Genomic DNA, 27,144 nt, shown 5'->3' on the forward strand with positions numbered 1-27,144 from the left:
CCTTTTGGGCCATCCACGTGGTCTGATGGTGCGTGGTAAGCGAAAGATTAGCGAATGCGTTGATGAGTCTACCTAAAAAGCCTGCATTCGTGATTGGTAGACGGCAGCCAAATGGTCATTGGCTCATGAAGATTTAATATAAAATATCAAAGATTTATATGCACATATAGCAGCGTGTGGAAATCGTGCTAATGCGGGAAAACATATGCTTCGTGTAATTTTCCATGGCTTGCGTGCATTTGCTCGTAATACTATGCTCAGTTTGCTATGCTACTGTGACGTCATATTGTAAGTGAACGGTACGGTGACGTCCGGTAAGGGAAAACTCAATTTTCTTTTCTAGCATGAGTACATTTTCACACGTGAAACAATCTTTTTCGCTTTGTTTTCTTCAACAACTCCCTCCTTTTTGTTTATTTTTACTTATCAATAAATGTATAATTTCTTTAATATTTTATTATATTTGCAAATATCGATGGAGGCGCCCAGAAATGTGTTAGATTGTTTCTGTTGTATTTTTACAAGCGTAAATATTTTATTTTGCATAACCATTTTACGCATTTAGAAATGGATATTTTTATCGATTTTACTTAAATTCAAAATAAATTGAAACCAAAACCAAATGAAAATTGTGAGAACGCGGTATAACACGTTCATTTTGATTTTGAACGCTCTCAAGGACTCGAGGGCAACCAACCAGGTGTGTCAAATGTATTTCATTCTTTTCCAGTGCAATGGCCAACGAAGTAATTCTACCGATCTGTTGCCTGTTTACGTGCAATTAAGAATCAAATAGATATACAGCTCCTTCTGGAAACCATATGATCACGGTTCTTAAGAAAAACGATCCTCACGAACCGTTGCTTTGCCATGCCATTGGTTTGACAGTCCTGCATTGCGACCCGTCGTCGGAGAGCATCCGCGGTATCGCGCCCCTTTATGCTCTCGAGCGTACGCACTCTGACGGAACACGGTGGGACTCGCGGCCGCGAACTAACCGCACGAAAACAAAAGTCCATCCCGCGGATCAGCGGCCCCCGAATTTCTGCTCGTAGCAGTTTAGTGAACGATTTGCTGTATCAGATCGGTCCATGTTTGCCACCTGCTGTAATCGGTTCCATTTATTCGTGCTTTGTGACCGTGTGTCGTGCGTGCATCTCTGTGATAGTGCGATAGGGCCCTCCTGGCGTTAGGAAAAAAAAGAAAGCGACAAATCGCATTTGCTCAATTTCCCTCGCGTCGAAGCTTTCGCTGCACCTGCCAGCCTACCTACGTGGAGGCTTAGTGAAGGGTGGGGAGGCTTATTTTATTTTAGACGACACCTTGAAGGTACACCGGAAAGCTTAGGTTTCAGCAAGCGAACAGAATCCACGACACGCGCTCTACAGAAGAGCCCTCCGTGTGACGTGTCCGGTGGGGCGAAATTCGCGAGATAATCGCGTTCTGTGTGTCTCTCGCGTGTGTGCGTGTGTGCCCTTTACTGCTGCCAGCGGATCCATCCCTTCTGCCCTTCGGCGGTTTTCTCTGACGGCGATGGACGGTGACAGCGTGCAGTCGATGAGTGACTTTAAACAACAAGTGGCCGCCGTGCCGCAGTACGGTTTAAAGCTCAAGTTCAACCATGTCTTCAGTGACACCCGGAACCAGAATTTGCGCCCGTCGATCCGGCAGATCCTGCCGATGGTACCGATGGCGCTGAGGTGAGATTGAAACGTCCCCCAGATCGGTTCCTGTAGCATATTCCTTCTTCCAGCAAAAGCCCAAAGTTGCATCCCATCAACCCCCACGGTTGATGGGAATGGGAAATTAAAACCCCACCAAACGTACCGTTCTCTCTCGCTCTCGCTCTCTCTCATACTCTCTCTCTCTTTCTTTCTTTGTCGCGTGCGCGTGGATGAAATCATCGCAGCAGCCTTTATTTTTTTGCCCACGGGGTCGAATTGAATTGATAAAAGTGGGTCCGAAAATGAGATAAGCAAATTGGCAATTGTGGGACGTGTTTTTTTTTTGTATGTGCTGGCGAGCCGTTTTTTCAACTTTTCAATCTCCTTTACCATAAACCATTTACGCGTGGCTTTTTCCCACACCCACCTGGCGAGGTAGGAGTTTCATGCGAAAAATGACCTCGCAGGTGAGGCACACGGTCACGCACGTCAAATCCTTGGCCGCGAGCTACGCAGAAGATTAGGCCCAGCTTTGTTTTTTTTTTCTGTATTTTCTAATCCCGCAAAAAGGTACACTTGTTCGGGCGTGTATCATTCCGGCGAACCCGTCCCCTCATGGGAGCATTTTTTTTCGCACTTCATCCGTTCGGTAAGAGGATGAAAGCGGTAGGTGGTGGTTGCGGGGGCAAGAGGCGCGAGAGCAAGGACAAGACAAACTGTCTCGGAATGTTTCCTCTGCCGCGGCTCGCGCCAGGTTTATCGATTTTCCTGTGCCCGCCTGGTAATGGGCATGGTAAAAAGAAATCGTGCACCAAACACATTGTATCAAAGTCAGCAGACAATGTGCCCGTTTTGGAGCCCTGTTTTTGTTTTGTGGAATTGTTCCCTTTTCGTGGGTGGGAGCGTGCCGAAGGATAGTAATCTCTTCCACGCAACCGAGGCCACTCGAACGGCCCGAAAACGGTGGCTTGTGACGGATCGTCAATCACAACGCGATCCTTTTTGCATTGCCGGAGAGACTAATGGTCTCATTTGTGGGGGTGTGCCGTTAGTCCTGCACGTGGGAAGAGCTTAGGAAAAGATTGTGTGTGTGTGTCGGCTGGAGTGCGACGAATGTCGAATTTATTTATGCGTCAAAGCTCGCTGAGGGAAATGCTGCGTGGAATCGACGCGCTTTATGGTTTTTTGCCCATTTTCACTTGTCTCAGGGGTATGTTTCACCTTTTGCTGGTAAATTGTGCATATTTTCTACGCTCACGTCTTCCATAACTTATGTTTAAATTTGCTGCGTGTTTTATTGTTAATTTGAAATTTAATGTCCTACGTTTTCCTGCATTTCCTGCTGTGGATTATTTGTTCATGAATAAAACAACGCGTTTGTTGAACATATTTTGTGAGCATATTTACAACCAAAATTGAACTTTTCAACAGTGTTGTCGTAAACTGCGTGATAGTAGAAAGCCTCCTATGATCATCATCCTGAGGAGTTTCGTAAAAAAATCGCTGATCCGCGCAACGACTCATGTTTCCTCCATCAAACAGAGTCGTCTTCAAGCGATCAAATAAGAACGTCGGCTCCTAACAGCTTTTTGTTTGGTGTGACAAACTTTGCAACGATTTTTACCCTCCAACCGACCCACGTCTTTATGCTGCCGCGATAACGAGCACCGTGAATAGGGAAAAGTTTACATCGTTATGTCTTGTCTACCTTTTTTTCATCTCTTCTCTATAGCGATATTAAATCACCTAATGGGTATTGCTTTTCGGGATGGGTTTTTTTTCTCTCTCGATATGCTATTTTGTTTGTTCACTTCTCCCACCCAAAATGGGTGTAAACGTGCGTTTCTCTTATCGTTTCGCAGCCACGCACCGGCATGCAGCATAAAGCAAAACATTAAACGGACGTGGCTTTCTCTCGCTCTTTGCTGCCTTCCCGTTTCGTTATGTTGATTTGGTCAGCAGTTTCCTGAAGCAATTCACGCCGCATGGCCTGGGAGTTTGGCCTTTGTGTGCCCTTTTTCTGGGAGCCTCGGATGCAATGCATCATACGCGTGATAGATGAGGCTAAATAACGCATTAGACGCTCGTGCTTTACGGGACGATAGCGCGCTTTTGTTGCGTTATCACAATAGATAACCGCCAAAAAGGGCGCGAGGGATTTCTTGCACCGTTTTCCTTTCTTTTTCTCGCTGTTTTGATCTTCACACTCGTGTGCAGCTGTTTTTGCGCGCTCGAGTGGTCGATGAAACCAGGCAAACCCTCTGAAGTGGAGTTACCAGGATTTTTTAGCTAATTTTCATGACCACGGACTTGAGATTCCATTTTGATGGCCATGACGAAACGCTCCACCCGTTTTGTGAGGCCTCACCGTACGATAAGTTATACATTCGTGTGATGGACCCCATGGAAGGAGTTGGTGTTGTTGATTTCGGTGGTTTTTTTTTTCCCGCCAAACACTCCGAAGATGGGGCCTCTTACGAACGGGGCCATCTGGCAGTCCGGTTGGTCCGATGGACGGGCACGTTCAAACTTATCTAATTTCATCATTTCCTTTTCCCACGGCCATCGTGTCCAGCCGGTGGCACGATGAAGGAAAAGTAGATAAAACGAAATTGTATATGTATCCACACTTTTCAAGTGGCCTCCCCCACCCGACGACCCGAGGGACGAGAAATTAGTTGGTTGGCGTTTATGTTGGAGAAAAAAAGCATACCCGGGGAGGTCGTGCTCCTGTATATTCCCCCGGGAGCCATTTGTTCCACTTCTCCGTGTCGTCCGCAGTGAGGAAGCTAAATTTAGTGTGTTCATCTAATGCGATTCCTCTCTATCGTATTACTGCGATCGATGTACGACCTTCTTTAAACGGCTAGAATCGGCCTCGTGCAGCTGGAAAAATATGCTCCCCAAGTGCAACCGACACCAGCATTAGGAGGCATCACGTGTGCGTTTCGGTTGCAGCAGCTCTAAATCAAATATTGATCATTGAAACGCTACGAAAGCGGACCATTAACTCTTGACACCCTTTCGCGCGTGCTGGCAAACGACAGAGCGAACTTTCTTACGTTTTCAAACGCTTCGGTTTCTGTTGAAACAGCCGTCGTTGCTGATAAGGGAAATGTGGTCAATTCACATCAAACAAATACGACGCCGTCCTCCGCTTGGTGTTGACCGGAGAAAGTCCGCACCCTTTCGCGTCACAGACCTCCAGAAAACAACAGAAATTGACATTATGCGTATAATCCAACAGCCTCGAATGTGTATTAAAGTGAAAAAAAATCTTATACGACCCACGGCGTGTTATCGAAATTCTCCCTTGTGCTGCTGCTGGTGAAGTCGGTTGACCTGTGGTGGTTTGCATTTTCAATTGATTTTTCATTCTCCTAAACCACCCCTTCCCGGGAGCGAAAGTTAAACACGTCTGCCAAGTGAACCGATCCTTACGATCCGCTGTTCTTTTTTTCGCTCCACTTCCAACCCCAGATACATTCCCTACTACTGGAAGGTGTCCCGTGAGGGCCGCCAGGTGCTGATGGACTACTGGTACACGGAGAATGGGAAGCAGATCTATGGAGCCCCGCTCGGTGGCATTGGCGCCGGGACGATTGGGCGCGGGTTTGCCGGCGAGTTCTGCCGCTACCAGCTGAAACCGGGCCTGTACGAGTACAACACCGTGCACGCGAATCAGTTCATCGTGACCATTAAGGACGAAGCTGGCGCCACCATTTTCCACAGTCTGCTGTCGACCTACAGGTGAGTGCGGGAGTATGTGTGTGCGAGTGTGTGTGTGTGTGTGTGTATATATGTTGCAATTCGTCCTTTCCTGCATGACGACCACCATTAGTCCTTGGTTGCTTGCCGCCTACCACGCGTCCAACAGTCATCGTCATCATCAGCGTCGCCGTTGTCGATGGCGTTAGTATTTTATTAGTGGCTGGCGAGTGCGAAAAGGATTTTTCCGAGGGCTCGCCTGACCACCCAACTCGGGGGGTCGGCGGGTGGACCCAGACGTGGGCAGTAAATGTGCTTGATTGCATGCTTTCCCTCCTCTCGGTGAGGTTATATTTTTTTTTTGAGTGTGAGATGTTGGGGTGGTCGCGACGGATTGATAAGTTTGTGTGGCTGTGTGGAAATTGGGCATTTACGACTTAATTTATGGTAATTTTGTGAGATTTGTTGCATTTTTGTTTCTCACACCAAACAAACTGCTTTCGGTGGATTTGCTTTTATGCTAGGATTTTTTTATAACATTATTGTGTATCATTGAACGTTAACCAACATTTGTAGTTTATGAGTTGAAAACTCTGCTTTATATCACCTAAGCTTATAACAGACACAATTGCACAATGTTTTTTATGCTAACCCATCATAAATGAAAGCCCCTCTAGGGTGACATAAATTCCACGAAACTATCTCGCGGACCGAGCAGCAGATCGCTTACCATCGCCTCAACGAAGCGATTCTTTACGGCATTTTGAATGTTGAATGTAATTTCGTTCCATTTCCCCGTCCTCCTGGCTCGGTCACGTGCTCGTATTGCGGGGGAATCTGGCCCGGGCGCCAGGACCAAACGCCAGCCCATGTTCCGCCACGTAAATCCTTACCCAGATGGCGGTGTTTTCGTCTGGCCGCTGGCCGGTACCGAGGTGCGGAAAATGTTTGCTCGCGGGCTAATTGAATATCCGCTTTTATCCACCCACTCTCTCTCTCTGTCTCTCGTACGCGCCTCCCCCGTACTGGAAATGGAGCCGACCGAGTGTTTGGCAAGTGGCCATGTACACCGCGACAAGTGCTGAGATCCTCGCGAGTCCTGCCGGAAAATGCCTCCCACACGGGGCTTCGAGCCGCCGGCACCGAATGGTTCGCAAATGCAAAAATCATCAGAATCGACCGGGCAAACATCAGCCCAGACGGCCGTCGTTCACTCGGGATGCGGGATCCTTATGCTAGCGTTTTATCGCAGGCAATGACGGCACAGCCGACGCCACCGGATGATGCAATCGGTTGTACCTTCGAGGAACCCAACGAATGGGGGCGAAGGAAAACAATTCATCAGCAACAAAAACATGGGGCCGAGATCGAGAGTGGATAATTGTGCCGGGCGAAAAAAAAACCCGCTCGGCCCACGCTGTCCCCGTGGGTTAGCGTGATTGCGGTTGAGATGTTTTGCCTGTCGGTATGAGATTTGATAAATTATTGGCAAAACCCTTTCACTTCTTCTGCCTTCTCGCTGCTCGCGTTCCATAACGCTCAAAATAGCGGATGATATGGTCGTGCAATCTGTTTTTCCAGCACTCCTGGTGGTTCTGGTGGATATTGTTTTACGATGCAAAACGAGCGAGAGAACGAAACAGAGAGAGAGAGAGAGCGTGCAAAAAAAATAACACGATCAAAAGCAATTTCCAGATCGAAAAACAACAACTCCATCTTCGTTTGGGGAGGTTTTTCTTTCTCCTCGGCCGCCCAAAAATGATGTCATGCGTTCGGTTTTGGAAGTTTCCTTTATCCTGTGATTCAGCGTAACGCTTGGCGGATTTATTTGGGTTGCTTTGGAGGAGGGAAAAAGGGTTAGCCAGAAAAAAAGTAACAGGAAACGACCCAAAATGGGATTTATAGTTTATTGGTTATTTTGTGTGTGCATGCACGCGGTTAGTGTATTTTATTGACTCGACTTTTTAAAGTTTGAGCCAGATGTATCCTTCTGTGTACTGCTTCATCGCCAGTTTCCATTTTTAAATTACATTATTTATTAACTGAATTCGATTAAACCACGAACGCGATACGTTTTCAATGTGGAGATGTTTTATAATGCTTTTAATGCTTCGAGATGCACCCACTGCATACATTTATCGCTCATCCTCTCTTTAATTCAGTTCGCTGCGCTTTACTGCGGATTTAAACGTCCTCTCAATGACGTCATTGAGTGTTTTAATTCGTTTTAAGTCCACAATGCACCTAACACGAATAAGGGTGGAATAGGACGAGCGCGAAAAGCCTCGCGTATGCCGTTTCGCTTTTCTTTTTGGGATTGTTCAAAGCTAGAAAATCAGACGCACGTTTGTTTAATCCAACGCTGGCGTAATTTTCCCCCGCCGGTTGATCCTGCCACGCCGCTGTTGCGTTTATAATTGAATAAAAAACGCAACGATGCGACGATGCGACGGTTGTGTGCACCTGCAAGGATTGTGTGGCGAGGCGGACGAGTTCCGTTTCTTCCTTCCAGCACCATCCTAGCCCGTTTCCGGCCACTAAAGTAATGAAAGGGTACAACGGTACCCCAGTCCAGCTCGGTACATCAAATAGAACAACCTCCTCGTGTGTGTTGAAAACGATGTCGATTGCGTGCGTAGCTGTTGGTGGCAGTCAGCCCACGGAACGGTACACCTCTTCAGCCAAAAGGGTTCGAGGTTTTCCTTTTACCCGATCCCATTGTGTCACCGTCGAGGGGTGTGCATCGGAAAATCGTCCAATGCACGTCCGGTGCGGTACAACTCCAAGCAACGGGGACTAAAGGAAGAAAATGAGGAAACTAAACCAGACCAACCGCGCCGGAAGAAATTGCGCGGGTTTTTTTTTTGGCTTGTTTGTTTCTGACGCTAGACGAAACCAACGCGAAGGAATCGAGAATCGTGTTGTCGCGTCGCTGGAAGGGATAAGAAGAACACACACAAAAAAACGGACCGACGAAGGATCCGGAACCAGGCCGTACCGGGTTGTTCCGTCTCGCAACTTTCCGCCTTCGCGTCAAAACGGGCGACAAAAATCGATTGTGCCGTCTGGGAAAAAGGGCTTTCGCCTTCCGGTTCTGGGTCCTGTTTTTTGTTGCTCTTCGTTCTTTGCCGTTCTGTAAGCCCCGGCCAAAAGTCCTCCTTTTGCGTGCACGTCCTGCATCCAACGGAGGCATCCCCAACGTGTGGGTTGAGTTCGTCCTTAAATAGCTCACCCCTAGAGGGTGGAAAGCATCACTCTTCTCGCGATAGGGCTGCTCTGGATGCCTTTTGTTACGAGGCCGCAGCCCGGACACGTGCACTCGCAGAATGCCGCTCCGTTTTAATCACCACCATCCTGGCTGGTGGCTCGATTGTTGGTTTTTCACTTCACGAGCTCATTAACGCGTTGTCGTGGGGGTAATATTTTAAGCGGATAGAAAACAGGGAAGGAAAAGGACACGCTCGCTGGGAGAGCCATAAATCAGGCATTCATATTTACGACGCTGATTTACGTCTAACTCTTGCATTACATCTCGTGTTTCTGGGAGGTGGGGCATTCCTTTAACGCCCCGTTCGTTAAACGATTTTTTTTTCGCGCATCATCACTTGCTTAGTGGCCAATTCGACACCTGTAACGCGAGAGGTACGGATTTGTTTGCTTGGTTTCATCATTTACTGCCGCTGAATCGGCGGTACTCGTGCCTAAGTTCGTCCAACCGCAACGTACACGACCACGTGTGGTTTACGGGGTGTGATGGTGGTTTGATATTCGATATCCCACTCCCTCCTCTTTCGATCCGCCATCTTCAATGCCATCAAAGCCATCCGTGGAGCCGCCTGCTGCGATTTCGTCATTGAAGCTCCTTTCATCTTGACGCTAAAGGAGATGTAGCGTGCGTTTGTAGAAAGACAACATTGCACCCCTTTTGTTTACCTTTCGGTGGATACAAATGACTCTTGAGTTTCGTTTGTAGCAAGTTTACTTTGACTGACTTGTTGCAATAGGCAGTGGAACAACGTTAATTGAGTTTTAAAATATTTAAATCCAATACCTTTTAAACTGAATATATACAAGCTTCTTCTCGATGTTTGAATAGGCTAGAGGTGTAGATGGTTGGTAGCATTTTGAATCACATCCTTAGACTAGTTATCCTTTATGTAAAATGTATCTGTATAGTGACATATAACACACAAACCATTCATTGTTTCATCTCTTCGCGATAACATTAACCGCTTCATGTGACTGCCTTCTTCGCCGATTTAATATGCTTAACAAAACGAACCATTTTTGCGCTATTACACGCTGCTTTAACTTGAAACACGCTGCACTGCTTGTAAAACACACACATCGTGCTGAACACAAAAAACACCTACCCTACGCCTGCGCTTAATGCTCGATCGCCAGCAACCGATTCACTAACGAACATCCTTCATCGTCGACCCGCGGTTCCACCAAACCGCGTCGTTGCAGCCGACCAAAGCAACCGCTCGGTAGCTGGGAAAGCGCACTGGATGCATCCAAGTGCAGCTACACTGCGCTGTACCCACGGGCCTGGTCCGAGTATGATCTAAGCGAACACGGCGTACGACTGGTGCAACGTCAGATATCACCGATTATCCCTCACGATTACAAGGAAAGCTCGCTGCCTTGCGGTGTGTTCGTCTGGACGGTCGAGAACGTATGCGACAAGGATCGGCAGGTGACGCTGACGTTCACGTTCAAAAATGGCACCGGTACAAAGCGTCAGGATGCCGAAGGCGCCAGTGAAACGAGTGCGTTTACTCAGGGTAATGCACGTGGCGTCTCCATCCGGCAAACGATCGCGGATATGCCGTGTACGTACTCCGTCAGCTGCCGCAGCTCGTCCGAGATCAATTTGACCCGGTGTGAGAGGTTTGATCCAACTGGCAACGGGGAGAAGTTGTGGAGCGACCTTAAGGAGAACGGCCATCTTACGGAGAAGTCCAACGATGAGACGTTGAAGTGTAAGTGGGATGGAAGCTTTGCATCCTGGAAGGATCGCTAATGATTGATTGGTTTTGGGTTTTCTTTCAATTTCAGCGAAAGACGTTGCTGTTGCAGTGAGTGGACAGATTTTAGTGCAACCAGGCACGACGTCCCAGCTGGAGTTCGCTCTGGTGTGGGATATGCCGAAGGTTCACTTCCAGAAGCGTGGCAAGGAGTACCATCGCTATTACACCAAGTACTTTGGCAAGAGTGGCGATGCAGGACCGATGATCTCAGACTACGCGCTCAACAACTACGCCAAGTGGGAGCGGTTGATCGACGAATGGCAGCGACCGATCCTGGAGGATGCGTAAGGCGATCAACTGAGCAGGTGCGAGGACAGGAAAGTAGACTCACTTCCGCGCTATTCCGCAGGGATCTTCCGGACTGGTACAAGAGTGCGATCTTTAACGAGCTGTATTTCATTGCGGATGGTGGCAGTGTTTGGCTTACGATGGACGATCGGACTGATCTGCCGTACGATGATCCTCGGCTGGCATATGGGCGCTATTCGTATCTCGAGGGTCACGAGTACCGGATGTACAGCACGTATGACGTGCACTTTTATGCATCGCATGCTCTTGCTAGTCTGTGGCCGAATCTGCAGGTAAGGATTTTGTTCGTTTTGGACATTTTGGGCTACTTTTCATTGGACGGTATCTCTCGCATGCAGGTTAGCATCCAGTATGACTACAAGGATAGCATAGATCGTGAAATTAGCGACGGAAGGAAGCACCTGTACGATGGGAAGATCATACCGAGGAAGATTAAAAACTCTGTACCGCATGATCTTGGAGATCCTGGTGAGTAGCAAAGACAGAGGACTGTGACAGCAGTTCGGTGATATATACTTTCCGTTTGCTTTTAGCGGAGGAGCCGTTCGAGCTGATCAACGCCTATCCGATCCACGACGTGTCGGAATGGCGCGACTTGAACATCAAGTTCATCCTGCAGGTGTACCGGGACTACTATACGCTCAACCATTACGCACAGCTGAACGCTGAGAACGCGAGCAAGTTCAGCTCGATCGAGTTCATCGACAAGGAGAGTATGTACGATACGTACATCCAGGACAACCGGAACCGCCCGAACGGTGGTGCCTCGCCGGTGGACAACAAGGCGGCCAACCGCAAATCCGCTTCGATGTACATCAACGAAACGAACGGCAAGGTGTACCTGATGGACGCACTCACCTATCTGAAAGCGATGTATCCGGCTTGCCGGGCCGTGTTAGAGCGCTCGCTCGAGTGGGATAAGGACGGTGATGGACTGATTGAGAACAGCAAATCACCGGATCAGACCTACGACACGTGGGTGATGGACGGGCCGAGTGCGTACTGTGGGGGTTTATGGCTTGCTAGCCTCCATTGCATGTCCACTATGGCTAGTTTGCTCGATCAGAGCGATGATAGCGATCGCTACCGGGAGATCCTTGACAAGGGTCGTGCTTCGTTCGAGGAGAAGCTGTGGAACGGAACGTACTATCGGTTCGACGCGCAGAGTGGCTCGAAGAACAGTATCATGTCGGATCAGCTGTGTGGGCACTGGTACCTGCGGGCTTGCGGTTTCGACTACGACGTTTTCCCGAAGGAAAACGTCCGCCTAGCGATGCGAACTATCTACGAGAACAACGTGATGCGGTTCTGTGGTGGGCAGTTGGGTGCGGTTAATGGGTACGTGCCGAGTGGGCAACCAAACAAGGATGGCCGCCCGGATACGTCCACCATCCAGGGTGAGGAGGTTTGGACCGGTGTGACGTACGCGCTCGCCTCCACCATGATCCATGAGGGAATGTTCGAGGAGGCGTTTCAAACTGCCGGAGGACTCTACCAAGCGCTTTCGGAGCGTATCGGCATGAACTTTGAGACACCTGAGGCACTGTATGCTGAACGGCATTACCGTGCGATCGGATACATGCGTCCGCTAAGCATATGGTCGATGCAGACGGCATGGGAAATGAAGAAGCTACGTCGGGATTAAATCCTCCGACGAAAGGCTGCCCTGAATCGTCTGGGTCTAGCATAGCTAGCCTTTCGATGATCTATTTTTTGGTATTTTTGGGTGGTGGGTGCATGTGTGTGTGTGTCATTGGATAGCGAGGTGATATTTTTCTATGTGATCCATGCGTTTCCTCTCGTCTGTTCACCACCGTCATCACTTAATGTAAGCGATTTTATGCATCATTGAACCAAAAGCCATCGATTTTAGTTTTTACCATCCCAATCAGGGATACCGTGTAAGTCTAGTCAATAAGAGGGTGCTTTGCAAGCCTGGCTTCAAGGAAGCGGAACACTTTTTGTCAATATAACCAACCGAAGAAGAATATTCAATTATTTATGTTCGTCAACGACTTATGCTTTGTTTTTCAATGTTTCTCCCGAGCCTCGATTCGTGCACATGGCCTAATCGTCATGGAAATACAGGCTTGCTCGCTTGCCTGCCAGCTTTATCCTGCTGGTCCACAGGTCGCACAAACCCCTATGGTGCACGCTAAATCTGGCCGGAAGAGAGTGCCGTGTGGTCATTACTTTTTTCATATGTATTTATGGCTCAAAATTTGTGTATGTCTCGTTGTGTATCGGTGTTATTGATATGGCTGCCCAGTCAGCCACCCTCCTTGGAAAAGGAGGAGTATTATGGTTTCGAGTGGCGATAAACCGAACATTCTTTCCTACCTGATAACCATGACCTGAGACAAAGGATGAAGATGTGATTGGAATGCATGCAGATTAGAAGTGTTTAGAATTCATGTGTAGATTCCTCGCGCCTCCCCGGTGACTGTTTGCTACTACGAAATATTGACAAAGAACTATATTTTCGGACTTGCGCGCAAACCAAAATTATAATCAAAATGTAGCACATTAGCAAAGCTGGTTCTCATTCACAAGCGAGTGAGCATATTTATCACAGAGCATATAAACGGTATCTTCATAGCTCCTCTATGTAGCGCACGAAAGTGAATGTTGTACAAAACGAAGATGCTATTCTAAAGCGAACAAATAAAAATGCCTAACAACATTGATATGTGATGGAAATTAAACATGTTTCAGACTGTTTATTAGCGAGATGAAAGATTTGCGTAAGACATTTCTCTTACACATTTAAGTTTATTAAAGTTTGCTTCTATAATTTTTTTTAACGATTTCTGATTTTGTGTTTATTGCGCTGAATCATATTACTTATTATCAACGATACGATTGTTTCTCTTTGTTTCTCAAGGATTCAAAAACCTAACGGAATTTAACTTAGAATTTTAAATAAAAACTTTCGACCCATCACTCTAAACGACAGTTTCAAGGATTTGCCACAAGTATACGCTTAAAAGTCCAGAATAGTTTTCATTTCTTTCTATTTTGAGCGTGTCTCTGATTCAGTGAGGTATGTGCTAGTAATCTTTAAAATAATAAGTATATTTAATTCATGAATCAATTAAATTTACTCAAGTACAAATAAACATAGCATCTGTCTGAATTTAAAATTGACACATGGCATTTGAGCACGTTGTTCTGAGCCAACCAGACTCTCGTAGGCTTTGCTTCGTACGCCGCTCCGAACTGTCAAAGTGCAATTCAATATGGCGGACAGAAAATCGCTTTTCCTCCGCCCGGGCTAGCAAGAACCGCGTTTTTCGTACGCCTCGAAAAGATTGAATAAAAGTGAAATCCACACCGTTTAGCATTGCGCTGAGATTTGTGCGAATCACCGGCATCCTGAATTTTGTGACCGACGCTAAGGAAGCTGTAATACAAAGCGTTGCAAGGAACGGAAGCTCTGGAAGCCAAAACAGTACGCGGGTACTCGCGCCTCTTCTGTCGTCCGCTGGATTGAAACCCGTTTTAGTGTTTAACAGGAAAAACAAAACATAAGCCTTCACGGTTCCCGAATCATTCGCGCTGCTGTCGTTTCCGTTCCTGTCCAAATATGAACGTCGAGGAGGAGGTGTTTCGGATCCAGAAAAAGCTGGGCAAAATGACCTCCCTATCGGATGGATCGGTAAGAACGAATCCCGTGCCAGAATGCTCCGGATGAAGAAGGGTGTTTGAGCTATGAAAGCGAAGGCTAGCGATATAAATGCGATATTCTCCGCTTTATGGGGTGTTGGAAGCTTTCCAGCAACACCTGATTCTACAAGCGTGCGTTTTTAACGCCCCTGCATACTCTGATGAAGATAACGAAGACGACGATGGGCCCTATGTTTGCATCTCATTTCCCGCCCCGTTGCCTGCCGATGGTGGGCTTTCCATGGCTCGGTTGAATAATCGAACGAGAACGAGAAGAAGTTGCAGCATTAATGAGGGTTATTTTTTTTGCGCTCGACACCCTGTCGTTCTGGTTTGATGGCTTAGAAAATATGTATGATTGTTTTTTTAATTTTCATACTGATATGAACGAACCGTTTTTTTACAATCGGCATCGATTCGCTACATTAAATCAGGTTGCAACGGCGTTTTTTTACATTTTTCCCTCGGCATCCGTCCCCATAGACTGGGTGTGGTGTGTCGTAGGCGGTGTTTTAATATCTGTTTTTCATTCATCAGATATTTGCACATGTTTTCAAGCACCGTATTTCTTTTTGAAGCATGCGGCCCGGTTCCGTAGTACACACGTCGTGTTTTTGCGTAACATTTGTCAAAACAGTGAAACGCAAGATTCTTACTTTTTCGCTGGCTGCTTCGTTCGCGACTGGGAGGTGTGTGTTTGTTACGATGGAAGAGTGCGCGCGCGAAAATCACGTTGCGATGGTATGGTGTGGGGAATGGGCGAAATAAGGGTGGTTGAAGGCAGCGAAAAAAGAAAATACGCCACTTGGCAGCCGTTGATGTGCGGGGAATTGATATTTTTCTCCCCGATTCGAGTCGGAATCCGTCGGTAGTGTGCAGCATTGTCAAGCATCTGTGTGTGTCTTTGCCGAAATGCTCGTTCGAGGGTTGATTGCTGCGATCGCCTCCTCACCAGATGGTTCCTCCCACGGCGATCTAGGGGCTCGTTATGTTTGTGTTTCTCTGACTGGGCGGAATAAAGGTTCGTTTTATTTTTCTCGAGCCGGCAGAAAAGCGCGCGCACGCGCACGTACTGAGCGCGAACCACAGAACACGACCACGCACGGTTCGAAGAGACCTGCAGCTCGAAGAGCGAGAGCGCGCGCGTCGATCCAACCGGTTTTTGCATCCAAAACAAAACAACACCCAAACAACCAACACGCATGCATGCTGATGCCCGCTCGCTTCATACACCGGGAGCGCAACGAGCCTGCTCAGGAGGAGAGTGCATCCAAGTACGCGTGGAAGGGTGAATCGAAAAGCACCCTCTGTTTTTGAGATGCGCTTTTATGTCATTCGCTACCTGTTGGACATGCGGTATTCGATTTTCATGTAGAGATGTCGAAACATTCACAGAATAAATGGGATTATTATTCTATAATCGCTTCGTTGCCTCAAATGCGTGTGCTTGCCTAACTAACTTAGTTTTTTGTGTGTTGTTAGGGCCAAGAGCAAGCACTCGATTTGCTTCGTGAGCTCCAGCGACTCAACATCGACCTGGACATACTGACGAAGACGCGCATTGGCATGACCGTGAACGAGTTGCGCAAGTGCAGCAAAGACGATGAGGTAATCAGCTTGGCCAAATCCCTCATCAAGAGCTGGAAGCGGTTCCTCGCCGGAACGCCACCCTCAAAAGACAGCTCGAAGGATTCTTCCAAGTCGTCGAGCAAATCGTCAAGCAAGTCGAGCAGCAAATCCTCGGACGGCGGCAACACAGGAGTTGGTGGGGGTGGCGGTGGTATCCCTGGTGAAAAGACAGCCAGCGGAGGCGGTGCCGGTGGGGGCGTCGGAGGTAACAAGAAGGATTACGACCGGGAGAAGGAAAGCAAAATAAAAGCCCCACCTGCCAGTAGTGTGTCGTCTCAGTCGAGCAACACGACGGACGCGGTCCGGTTGAAGTGCCGCGAGATGTTGGCCAACGCGTTACGCGTAGAAGGAGAGCCACCTGAGGGATGTCAAACACCGGAAGAGCTAGGCGAGGAGTTAGAGGAGGCGATCTTCGTTGAGTTCAAGAACACCGACATGCGGTACAAAAACCGGGTTCGGTCACGTGTTGCCAATCTGAAGGATCCGAAGAACCCGAACCTGCGGGCGAACTTCATAAGCGGCGCCATCACTGCCCAGCGGCTCGCAAAAATGACCTCGGAGGAGATGGCGAGCGATGAAATGAAGCACCTGCGCGATCGGTTCGTGAAGGAAGCGATCAACGACGCTCAGCTAGCGACGGTGCAAGGTACCAAGACGGATCTACTGAAATGCGGCAAGTGCAAGAAGAGAAACTGCACGTACAATCAGCTGCAAACGAGAAGCGCTGATGAACCGATGACTACGTTCGTGATGTGCAACGAATGTGGCCACCGTTGGAAGTTCTGCTAGGCGAGTTTCCTGCGATTCTGAGGCGTGGCGATGTTGCGCCTCCCGATCTTTGGTTTCTCACCGTTAAGGACGAGCGGTACGGCGTTATGCAACAGAACGTCTTTCTGTTACGATCGCCGGTGATCGACGGTTATTATTCACTTGCTATAACTACTTATAGGAGGCGGTTTTAAATTAAACGAGCTGAACAGAACGGTTGTACGAGAAATCGAGATGCTAACGGTTCCCACGTGTGCGCCTGATATGTCGGCTCAACCATGCGGACGCAGCGATCGCTTTAGTAATTATTATTTCCAAAACGATCCTCTTCGTTTTAGCGTCTCTCACTCTCTATCGTATAAGTGATAGGGGTTTCCACTGGCCTTTGTAAAGCTACCATGCCGGAGCTAGAATACCGAGCACGTCCTGTAGCTGAACGTCGTACTATTTTAGCTGTTAAATTTTGGAAGTTCTGTGTGACGTGTTGCGCCCTGCGTTTCTGCTGCAAGGCATCAGTTAAATTATCTTTTCCAAAACGCTACCCGATGCATGTCGCGTTCATCCTCTGAGAAGGCAAAGATCGTATCGTGTGCAAAACACAAAGTAACACTAAACTGATGAGAGGGCCGAACGATCTCAAACGAACCTTAATGTAACAGCTGCGGTCAAGTGGAGAGCGGAATATTAGAAGAGAACGTAGGTTGTGTATGTTTCCGCGCAGGCCCCCATCCCCACATAGTAACAATCCTTAGGCTAGGGAAAAGTAATGTGCGCAACATGTGCACGCGTCTGCTAGCTGAATAGTGGAAGGAAACGTTTGCTGGCGAGAAATGGAACACAAAAACACAATATTAGTGTAGTTGTACATAAACAGTAAGTGGAGTGTAACGATGTTGCGTCACGTTTTACTAGATAAAACCGCATGTAAAGCGATGTAGTGTGAATGCGTGCGTGTTGTACCATGGAAAATGGATAAAATGGGTTTTCATTTTCGTCCTGGAAACGGTTATCCGAACATGGGAAATGGTGCACACCGCGCCCCTGAAATATACGGTTGGAGGGAACCGTAGTAACAAACTTCATTGGCTTTAATTTACTCATTTTACCTTGGCAACATTTAGTTCCCGTTAGACAATCGAAATAAATACGATTTGCATCGTACGTTCGTATCATAATTAATTTCTTTGCTTCAAATAGTCTTGATTTAACCTTATTTCGAAAATACCCTTAGCAGAATGCACCTTCTCACTACACAACCTCTAATGAGTGAGATATCGAGCTTGTCACGTCTTCTCACTACGCATCCATCTCACTGCTCGAATCATAGAATATTGCATTCTCACTACTCGAGCATCATTTCGTGACAACTGTCATCTCACTCCAGCACATGATGCCCTTCTCACTCTATCAACGATGGAAACATATGTTGTTATGCTCATTTTTAGTGCAGCATGCATATCGATAGCAATTTATGCTTATCGTGTGCTCCGACTTTTATTTAACAATAGAAAATTTAGATTGGAAAGAGCATTTAAATGATTTTTTGTGATGTACTATTACTGTGAGATGAGCCTTAAAACGTTCGCCTTAAATGGATGTCCCCGTTTATGTTGCCTTCTCTACATATAAGAGGCGTACATGATATTCGTTCGCTACCTGAGCCTATTAAAATACAGTTCTGTCTACAGAGCTACCAACATTGATAGGTTTACGTTACCGGAGAATTGAAATCAGGTCTAATTTGAACAAGCCAAAGATATATTATTTATGTGACGTAATAAAGATAACATCCAGACGTAATATAACACTCCAGAAGCTACCCTAGCACGAGCTTCTCGCGCAAATGCGAGCCTGTTATCTACGACAGTATGGATCAAATATGTTGGCGTACATACGTTTTTAATTTGTCCGTCAGTCTCATCTCGTGCAGTAAGGTAGTCTTTTATCGCATACAATTTCGCTACTCGACTGATAACGGACTACTCTTCTCGTGCTCCCTCGCGAAACGAGGGAGTTTGTCTCCAAAAATTGTACGACTTAATTTCCTCCCCCACAGGCTCCCGTAAGTTCCCAGGATATCCGCGCGCCCTTGAAGGCGAAACTTGAGTTTCGGTGTGTATGTGTCAATGGCAGTCAACTACTTAATTAAAATGATAATAGGGAAAAAAATAAACCTAACCTCGTCCATCGACGGATGGCAGGACCGCCTAGGCTACTTCCCCCCTGTGTTACGTAGGCCTAGTAGCGCCAGGTTGTTTGATTAGGCTTTTGAGTTCTTGGCCACCGAAGGTAATGACGCATGGCTAAGCTGGCCACGTTCAGTCGCGCACTTATCGTTCCACGGGACGGTCCCGTCTCGAACTGGTAGAGTTGGTTCCCTCTGTGATTTGGTGCTCGATCATCGCAGAGGTACGGAATTTGCGGAAAACTGCAACCGATCCTGCTGCGAGGCGCAGTAGTATTTGGCAGAACGGCACAGTACATCCATAGCAGCAGAAACTACGGTAAGTTTGAGTGATTTCAGAATTCAAAATTGTGTAAAACTATATCAATATCCAGCTCTGGTGCCTATACGTTACAGTTACACTTTGTGATCCTAAAAGTGTTTATCTATACTAAAAGTGCTTATTTATACTTTCACTATATACTTTGCTTTTGCTGTAAATTTAAATGAAAGATACTTTCACTAGCTTCCCCTTTCGTGTACTTTAATCCCTACTGCGTCACGCGCTTCCATTGCTGAAATGAAATCGGTGCTGTTTTTGTAAGTGTAAACTGCAATTAATCCCTCTCCGGCTACTCTCTTCTGGGTGGATTAAACACCTGAACAAAGCGTCTGGCTTGTTGAGGTCCTGCAACACAGGATTGCGTCAAGCAATCATCCCACAAACGTGCTCGAAACTCCAGGCCCTTCCAATCGAATAGGGGAAGGGAGCCCTCACGAGATCCACCCCAGGTGTCCCCAGAGTGTTTGCGGTGCACCTAAGCAAGAGGGTCCACTTGTGGCCGGACAGCGTATGTGGATCAGTGTCAATTTTGTGTATTTTATATTTACTGTTTGGGCCTGTTCGGTGGGCTGTAAGTGCATGAACTAGATAAATGGGCGGCCAGTGTAGGGCCACGTACCTTTATGGTGGTCTGATAAGGCCGTAAACTAATTTGCCGAGTATGCGCGATGGATTGTTTGCCCTCAAGGGCCCCGTTCCTGTTGGCCTGGCCCCCTGCTCCATCACTCAGGGCGCCATGATAGCAGGGCTTTCCGACCACTAGAACACCCCCGCGGTTAAGATCTCGTTCTACTGCAGCGAAACGCCCGGAATAAGCAAGATAATAAGCTTACACACTCCGGTGCTGTTGATCCGGATTCGTGATATTGTAAATCCACCTGTCATCCACGCGACACCCTGAAGATGCTGGATGGGATGACGTGGTTCAGCAGCTTGCACATCCACAAGAAAGTAGCTATCTTGTCACCGCGGCTCAGGCTCTATCGCTTAAGCTGGGCGGGTGTGTGCAATTTGCAAGCCATAAAGTTCTTCCCCCAAAATGGCCCACATACAGGAACGAAGGAAAAAAGGCGTTGGGAGGAGGGAAAAAATAGCAAAACCTGTTCCATCGACCCAGACATCAATCATAATCGAAGTAGGCCGGCCCGGAGGTGTAGCTTTCGATTGCGCATCATATAAGCGGTGGATTGCTTGTCGAAGGCGCGTTACCAATGCGCGCGCACGCGCTGAATTGACAGCAATTAGTTACCCCTTCTATTAGGGGATGGTCGCCATTTTTTTCTTTCTGTTTGTCTGTCGTTCGTTGTTCGGTTGGGAAGTGACGGTACGAATTTCGGATGGTATTTCATTAGCGCGCACGATCTCGGAAATTACCCGTTATCGGCGGACGTCATGCAGCGGAGTGCTGCATCGGAACGGTTTGTCCTCTGGGTCTAGGTTGGCTGTGCGCGATCGGCTTATCAGCCGCATGTTCGTGTTGATTGATGTGTCGTGTCGCGGTTGACGGCGTAAGGACATTGCCAATTAGTCTTCCTGGCGAGGGGGGTTTGGTTGATGGAGCAAGGTGGAGCTTGAACGTACCACCCCGCCCGTACAAGTTGAAGCTAAAGTAGAGGTTAATCGAAAGCGGAATAAAATGAAATTTTGACGTTAGTTTCAATTTAAAAACTGCTAATGGTCGCCACGAATGTTGGAGTGAAATGCCTTTCAAATGCATACAGACAGAGAACACACACATGTATAGCGGGGAAAAACCAACCCATCTGCAGCTGTGAAAAGGCGATTCTGCGCGGTTTCCCTCAAACAACGGATCAGCTGTTTTGGCCGTTACGTGACAACCGATCCAAGCCGAAGCAGGCGGTGATGGAAAACACGTTTGTTTGTTTGTTTGGCTTTTCATCTACTTCATTCCAAGGGGAAATGGTTTCATAGCCGAAATGAAGCGTAAAATGAAGTTAATCGCTGTAATTTGTGCCACGTCCATCACCTGTACGGTTAACGTTCACTGCCGATAGGATGTATGGCTCGCGGAAAAGCGATACTCCCCCGTTCCGATATAGTCACATGTCGGACGCCGAAGAAAAGTCTCAATAGAAAAACAAAACATAACAAATGCGCTCAAACACGACATTCCTCTCTCGTCACGAAACAACAAACGTGTTCGTGTGTGTGTGTGTGGGTGAGAGAGGGTTTCGCGTGAGAGTGGAAAATTCGGAAAATGGTAAGCGAGAAAGGGGCATCTAGCGTGGAACATTTTCTCTCGTTAGCATGCCGAGGGAAGAGAGCGAAAGAGAGTAGATGAAACCACAATTTTCCCACCCCAAAACTAAACGGAACTGTCAAAATCACTAGCTGTGGAAAAATCACCCCTTACTAGGTAGAGAGAGAGCACGCGAAATGCTTGCCTTCTCTTACTCTTAGCGTCGCATTTTCCACGCGCTTGCCCGTCATCCAATGTCTCTCGCTCTCTCTCTCTATCTCTCTCCATGTTTGTTTCGTGTCTCTCCCGTTTGTGCGCATTCTCGCTCTCGCCAGGCGCATTCGCTCTCTCTCTCTCTCTTTCTCTCTTGCTCGATGCGCCTCCATTTGATGGTTGGACCGGGAAGACCGGGTGGTTGGACGGCGGGAGCTGGAAATGGAAAAACTAACCGACCGACCGAAGCGCGGCTGCTGAACGGCCCAGAACGCCATCGCTCATTCCAGTTGGTGAGCTAAGAAATGGCGGCCACGTCAACCGTCGTCCCCGTCATCGTCGGCCAGCTACCAGCAGTTCGGTGTTGCAGCAGCGGTGTTCAGGGCTCTCGAAGGGCTCCCCGAACCAGCCCCGGTTGCGTTCAGACCGCACGGCCATCCCGGGCCACTCCGGTGTCCTCGGGCAGGTCCTTGCTGGCGGTCGATATCGGGCTCGCTCCTGTGGCCACTGGTGTGTGATTCGCTCCCGTAGCGAAGGGCCAACAGCGAGATCCAGCTTCCGAAGTGCGAAGGGTGCACCAGGCGTTACGTGTACAGACGGCCACCCCTTCCACCCACAAAAGGGCGCCGTTGCGCGGGTGTTGGTGTGGCGGAAAATAGGGGGAAAATAAACTATCGATTTGTTGCGCCAACGGGGCCTCGCAGGGTACCCGTAAATTCCATCCACCTGCACGTGGCCCTTTTGCGAAACGACTCGACTTTTGCTTGTCGGAGAAAGGTGATAAAAAAAACACAAGAAAAGAAAAACACTCACACCCAGAACCGTAAGCGGGCACCAAGCGATGTGGACCGGAGAAACACGGAGTTAAGGTGAAGTGTGTGTATGTGCGCGCGCGTGTTGTTGCTGTTGTTGTTGAATGCGTAATAGAAACACACCCCCTCGCGGGGGACTACGTCTCGCCAGCGCGAAACGAAGCAGAACTCGGTGCGTTGGGTGAAGCCAAATTTCAGCGACCGCGCGTGTTTTCGCCGGCGTAAAGGTAAGAAAACAGCTCATTCACCTGCTGCACGATCGCGTGGAAAAGCGATTCGATGGAGGAAAATTTGCTCCACGTTACGTAAGTGTGTGCAAGGGCAAGGGCGATTGATCCAGCGGACGGACCGAGAGAGGGATCCGGGTCCGGATGGAAAGCGAGTGTGTTGCGAAAGCGAAGAAAATAAATGGCCACCTCCCCCATGTGTGTTTTGTGTCTGTGAGCAGAAGCGGGAAGAGTCTATGGGTCGCGGGGTTTTTTTTTTGTCCTCCAGCAAGGGTGTTTTCCCGGGTGCAAAAGGGTGGTATTTACATTCCAAGCTGTCCTCAGCAATCCGGCAACCAGGCCCGGAAAACTCCGTGCGCCCGTTTTGACGTTTCGAAAAGCGAGCGTTTGCGATGGGAGTGAAAACACACGCGTGTGCCTGTATGCGTCCGTGGTGTTTTCGTTCGCTCGCGTTCGTGTACGTTCGCAGTAGGCCGTGGACGCGTGCGAGATATCTAAACGCACCCAACAAACACACTGGGCTCCTTCGCTCTCGATGGGCTCTTTGTGTGCATCGAGAGGTCCAGGAAAATCGTGCGGAGTCCGTGTGACATTTTGCTTTTGTTTACCGGTTTGGGAGTGATTTTTCCGGACCCGTACCGAAGTTTTGTGGACAGGCACGGAAGCTTCAAGAAGGCTCGTGTTTTTCCCACGTGTTCAAGAGTGTGTGCGTGTTGTGTGTGGTTTTCCTTTCATTTTTCGAAACCTGAAGACGTGTCCTACCGGCTGGAAGCAAACCGACAAGATGTAACATTTCCAGCGTGCTATCGTGCACATGTAGAAGAATAGAAACACCACCGTCGTAAGGTAATCGAGGATGGCGGCTCTTGCATCACGCATGCAAAATCCCATTCGCCCCAAAATCAAGTCCTGGCGTGCATCGGCAACAACCACCAGGCGGCTCCTTTAGCGCACGCGGCCATCCCGCGTGCGGTGGGTTCGGGTTCGAGTTTTTCTTATTTTTCTTCCCTTCTTTTTCTACTCTCTTTTCCGTCTCCGCTCTCGCCCCTATCAAGCGCGCTGTGAAGGTTATGTAATTTTCAACCTTCAAATTTTGCCCCATCCACACGAGCGGCCCTTGCACGAGGGAAATCCTTGCCCTTGGAGTCTCCCCGCGGTCACCATGCCAGCCTGCGGTCCCTTTGACAGCGGGCCAATTGGCTCGGTTCGCTGACTGTGACCGTCTCCGTGGGAGACATTTGTGTCGATGATAGCACACGCTGATAAGCCGACGCGTCAGCGTGTACGGTTGCAGGAGATTTTACTCGAAATTCGGTCCGTTCGGTTAGGTATTTTGGGACAATAAGATAAATTGAAGCCATCCAATTTTCCGCATTTCCCAATCAGCTCTCCCCCCCCCCCCTCCCACTTTACCGTTGTTTATTCCATCGCTTGGTTACGTCGTCTCGCGCGCGGTGTTTTGGAATCAAATTTACGATCAAGCTGGCGTCGGCGATAAGCGAGATACGATAACTTGCCGTGCGATGCCCGCCTGAATCCGTAAGCCATTTTTGCGCCCTTTCTCCGCTCTGTTCCCTCCCGAGCTTATCCACCAACGGACATACACTTACACACGTTGCGTCTGATAAATTCATGCACCTTTCTTTTTTTGTTACCGTTCCGCGCTCGGATTGAAACGCCAAAAGCTCGGCAGCCGTTGTGGGTATTGATTTTCTTTGACCCAAAGCGAGCCACCGTTTGGCGCAAAGTGGCACGGGTGTGATAATGCCACTGGGCACAGGGCACTGGGAAAGGTAAAGACACCGCGAAGACACCCGTAATGGGTCGCGTGCTTCCAATCGGACGCTCCAATCCGAGATTGGGACAATTTATGCGACCTGACCGGGCGCCAAGAAGCTGACCGACCACGCGGGGATAACCTTGCTGTCTGTCAGGGTGTGTGTGTGTGTTTGGTCGTCCTTTTGATAGCCCCGAGCTCGAGGGCGGTTGTCCTTAGCGTGGTTGACTGGACTGGTTATGGTTATGTTTACCCGCGCTTGGGAGCTAATTCCAATTCGGTGGAGTTGGGCCACTCAAGCGAATGGACGACTGGTCAATGAAAGGTCGAAGAGTGATTATCGGTGGGGAGAGGGGGGGGGGGGAGGGGGGCATTTTCCGATCGATGTCCCCTTTTTATTGTCTGCTATGTTCTCGTCTGCTAGCACAACAACCGAACAAGGTTATGATAAAACGAATTGTGCGTTTTATGCTTTGATCAATAACGGAAAAACTTACCCCATTCAGCCGGGGCAATTGATGTACTTTGTTCGTAAATTTTCATCGAATTTTCCACCAACGGCGACGCCGTGAAATCAGTTTTATTTGTAGTCCATCATTCACCCGAACGCCCCAAGCCCATGGTGCACCAAATCGATCGCGTTTGTTTACAGGACGAATGCATTCGCCGGAATCGATGCACCGCTCGCCATGTGTGCAGTTGGTTGCATCGTCATAGATGTGTGTTTTTTTTATAAATAAAAGATATAAGTGTACGTGAGGGCAGCATGCAGCTGGGGTGCAGCGACATCGGATGCATTTTGGACGATGTTTGTCTATCGGCATGTAAATGTGTGCGTATAAGAGAGAGCGAGAAAGAGGCGGTAAGAGAGCGTACGATGAAAAACATTACCGATCAAGCGTTAGAACCGGTGATGGTACATCTTTGCCAAAACCGCTTTTAGTCGCCTATAAGTTGGAGGGTATTCTAGATGCTATGTTAAATCGTCCTTGATTCAGCATCAAAAATTAAAGAGTTTACTTTAGAGTAGATGAGCGAATCGAAGATCAAGAAATAACGCAGAACACACAGCAGATTTTACTATCTTCCATTCCACTTCGGTGCTCCGTTCGATCGATTAAATTCGAACAAGAAGGAAAACATTCCAGTTCAATCGGCAGTTTTTCACCGATTTTCCACCGAATGGTTGTTCAAATTAACATCACTCTCGCCCAGTGTGCCGCCTACCGAGACACCGATCGCAGTGTGCGTGTGCTGAGCGTGACTCTCCTGCTCTCTCTCTCTCTCTCGCCGTCGAGCGCTCTCGCGTAGTGCCAACATCATGGAAGACGAGATCATTGCAAAGCATGGAGTTATGCGCACGAGAGACGACCAACATCGAACGGGTGCGCGTGAGCGAGTCAGCACGACCCACACGGCAGCGAATGGACGGACTCATCAATGAAAAAAAACGCCGACCGAAGCGCACCGGGGAAGCACACTAGTTTTCGCAGCTCAGCAGACGGCACCAGTCTCGGCGGTTCCGCCGGAATTGTGCTTCAACCGAGATCCGCTTGGGCGCGCAACTCCGGTGCATCGTATCTTCTGGAAAACCAGCTGGCCGCGTCTGCAGGCAGTCTGCCAGTTGTACGGATGTACGCGCGCGCGACCGTCCTCTTAAGGATCAACAACGCTCGTGGGTTCTTTCTGACGATGGCCTAAGAGCGTCCGCAAATTATACCGGTCTCGTTTTGGGTGTTTTGTGTGGCTTGAAGTGGTACCGCGTGTGAGAAGGAATTCACGGTGGCTTCCGGTTCACCAGCGGAAAGTGCGTGCGTGTTTGCGTCGTCTGAACGAACTAGTGAGCGTGATTGAGCGTCATTGAACGTGACGTGATTTTGCTTCTCCCGAAAGTGCGAGGAAGGTTTTGTATTGTTTTTTGGAAGCAAATTTGAACCCCAAGTGACGAGCGGAAGAACGCCAGTGATCGAGTGTCCTTGCGAGTGTGACGGGTGAATGAAAACGCCACCGGAAACCGACCGGATTGCGCTTTATTATCGGTGTATTGGCAGGGCCAGAGAAGCAAAGCCCCCAGCAAGATAGATGGATGGTGGCAATCGAGGAAGTAAGCAGCGCCTGCAGATGCCGGCAACGGCTGTGTAAAGCAAGCGAGAAGTAAAATCCAAACAGACCTCCGACCATCTGCTTTTTTGCTTTGTTTTATTCGACGAGCGGCTCGCTGTCAGACCGTTATTGCCGAGGCTCACCGCGTGGTTGTCTCCGGCTTAGCACTTCAGTAAGTTTCACACGATCGAGCGTTTGGTTGTGGTTGTGGTTCTAATGGATGTAAACGAACAGATCTAAATGCTGGCCTCATTTGACAATCCTTTCTGAGTTGCTGTCGAGCTGGAACAGTTTCTGGTGAATCACAAAATCGCGTCTTTATGGTGATCTGCAGAGCTGTCTGGTTTGTTTCTCTCGTTCCCGGTCGCTCTCATTGCCGTACCTGGCAGTAGGATCGATCCCTTCTGCTTGCTTTTAACGTTTCTTGTGGAGATCGCAAATTCGCTGCTAAGGAAGCCGCTCGATCGCTGGATACGCTGAGTTTGCTACCGGATTGCGATGATTCGGTGGTTTTTGGGAAAATACCCG

General features: G+C 48.5%; 2 protein-coding genes across 9 annotated transcripts; both read left to right on the forward strand.

The window, feature by feature from the left end:
- Positions 1-1,533: 1,533 nt before the first annotated feature.
- Positions 1,534-12,359, forward strand: LOC128722584 (non-lysosomal glucosylceramidase). 2 transcript variants are annotated; one of them, XM_053816256.1, is made up of 7 exons: positions 1,534-1,700; positions 5,145-5,414; positions 9,777-10,357; positions 10,434-10,689; positions 10,755-10,986; positions 11,053-11,182; positions 11,248-12,359. In XM_053816256.1, the coding sequence occupies exons 1-7, from the start codon at positions 1,534-1,536 to the stop codon at positions 12,357-12,359; spliced, it is 2,748 nt and encodes a 915-aa protein (XP_053672231.1). The 2 variants fall into 2 exon arrangements, with proteins under 2 accessions (XP_053672231.1, XP_053672232.1); XM_053816257.1 differs by having other exon boundaries at positions 9,843-10,357.
- Positions 12,360-14,095: 1,736 nt separating this feature from the next.
- On the forward strand, positions 14,096-17,938 carry LOC128722911 (transcription elongation factor S-II). 7 transcript variants are annotated; one of them, XR_008410808.1, is made up of 3 exons: positions 14,096-14,372; positions 15,863-16,874; positions 16,959-17,938. XR_008410808.1 is itself a non-coding variant. In XM_053816599.1 (3 exons), exons 1-3 carry the CDS (start codon positions 14,301-14,303, stop codon positions 16,796-16,798), a joined length of 954 nt encoding a protein of 317 aa, XP_053672574.1. In that variant the 5' UTR covers positions 14,096-14,300; the 3' UTR covers positions 16,799-17,938. The 7 variants fall into 7 exon arrangements, 6 of the variants coding, with proteins under 6 accessions (XP_053672574.1, XP_053672575.1, XP_053672576.1 ...); XM_053816599.1 differs by having other exon boundaries at positions 15,863-16,160; positions 16,215-17,938; XM_053816600.1 differs by having other exon boundaries at positions 15,863-16,127; positions 16,215-17,938.
- The last annotated feature ends 9,206 nt before the right edge of the window (positions 17,939-27,144 follow it).

The sequence above is a fragment of the Anopheles nili genome, chromosome 3, assembly GCF_943737925.1.
Source record: "Anopheles nili chromosome 3, idAnoNiliSN_F5_01, whole genome shotgun sequence".
NCBI classification, from domain to species: Eukaryota; Metazoa; Arthropoda; class Insecta; order Diptera; family Culicidae; genus Anopheles; species Anopheles nili.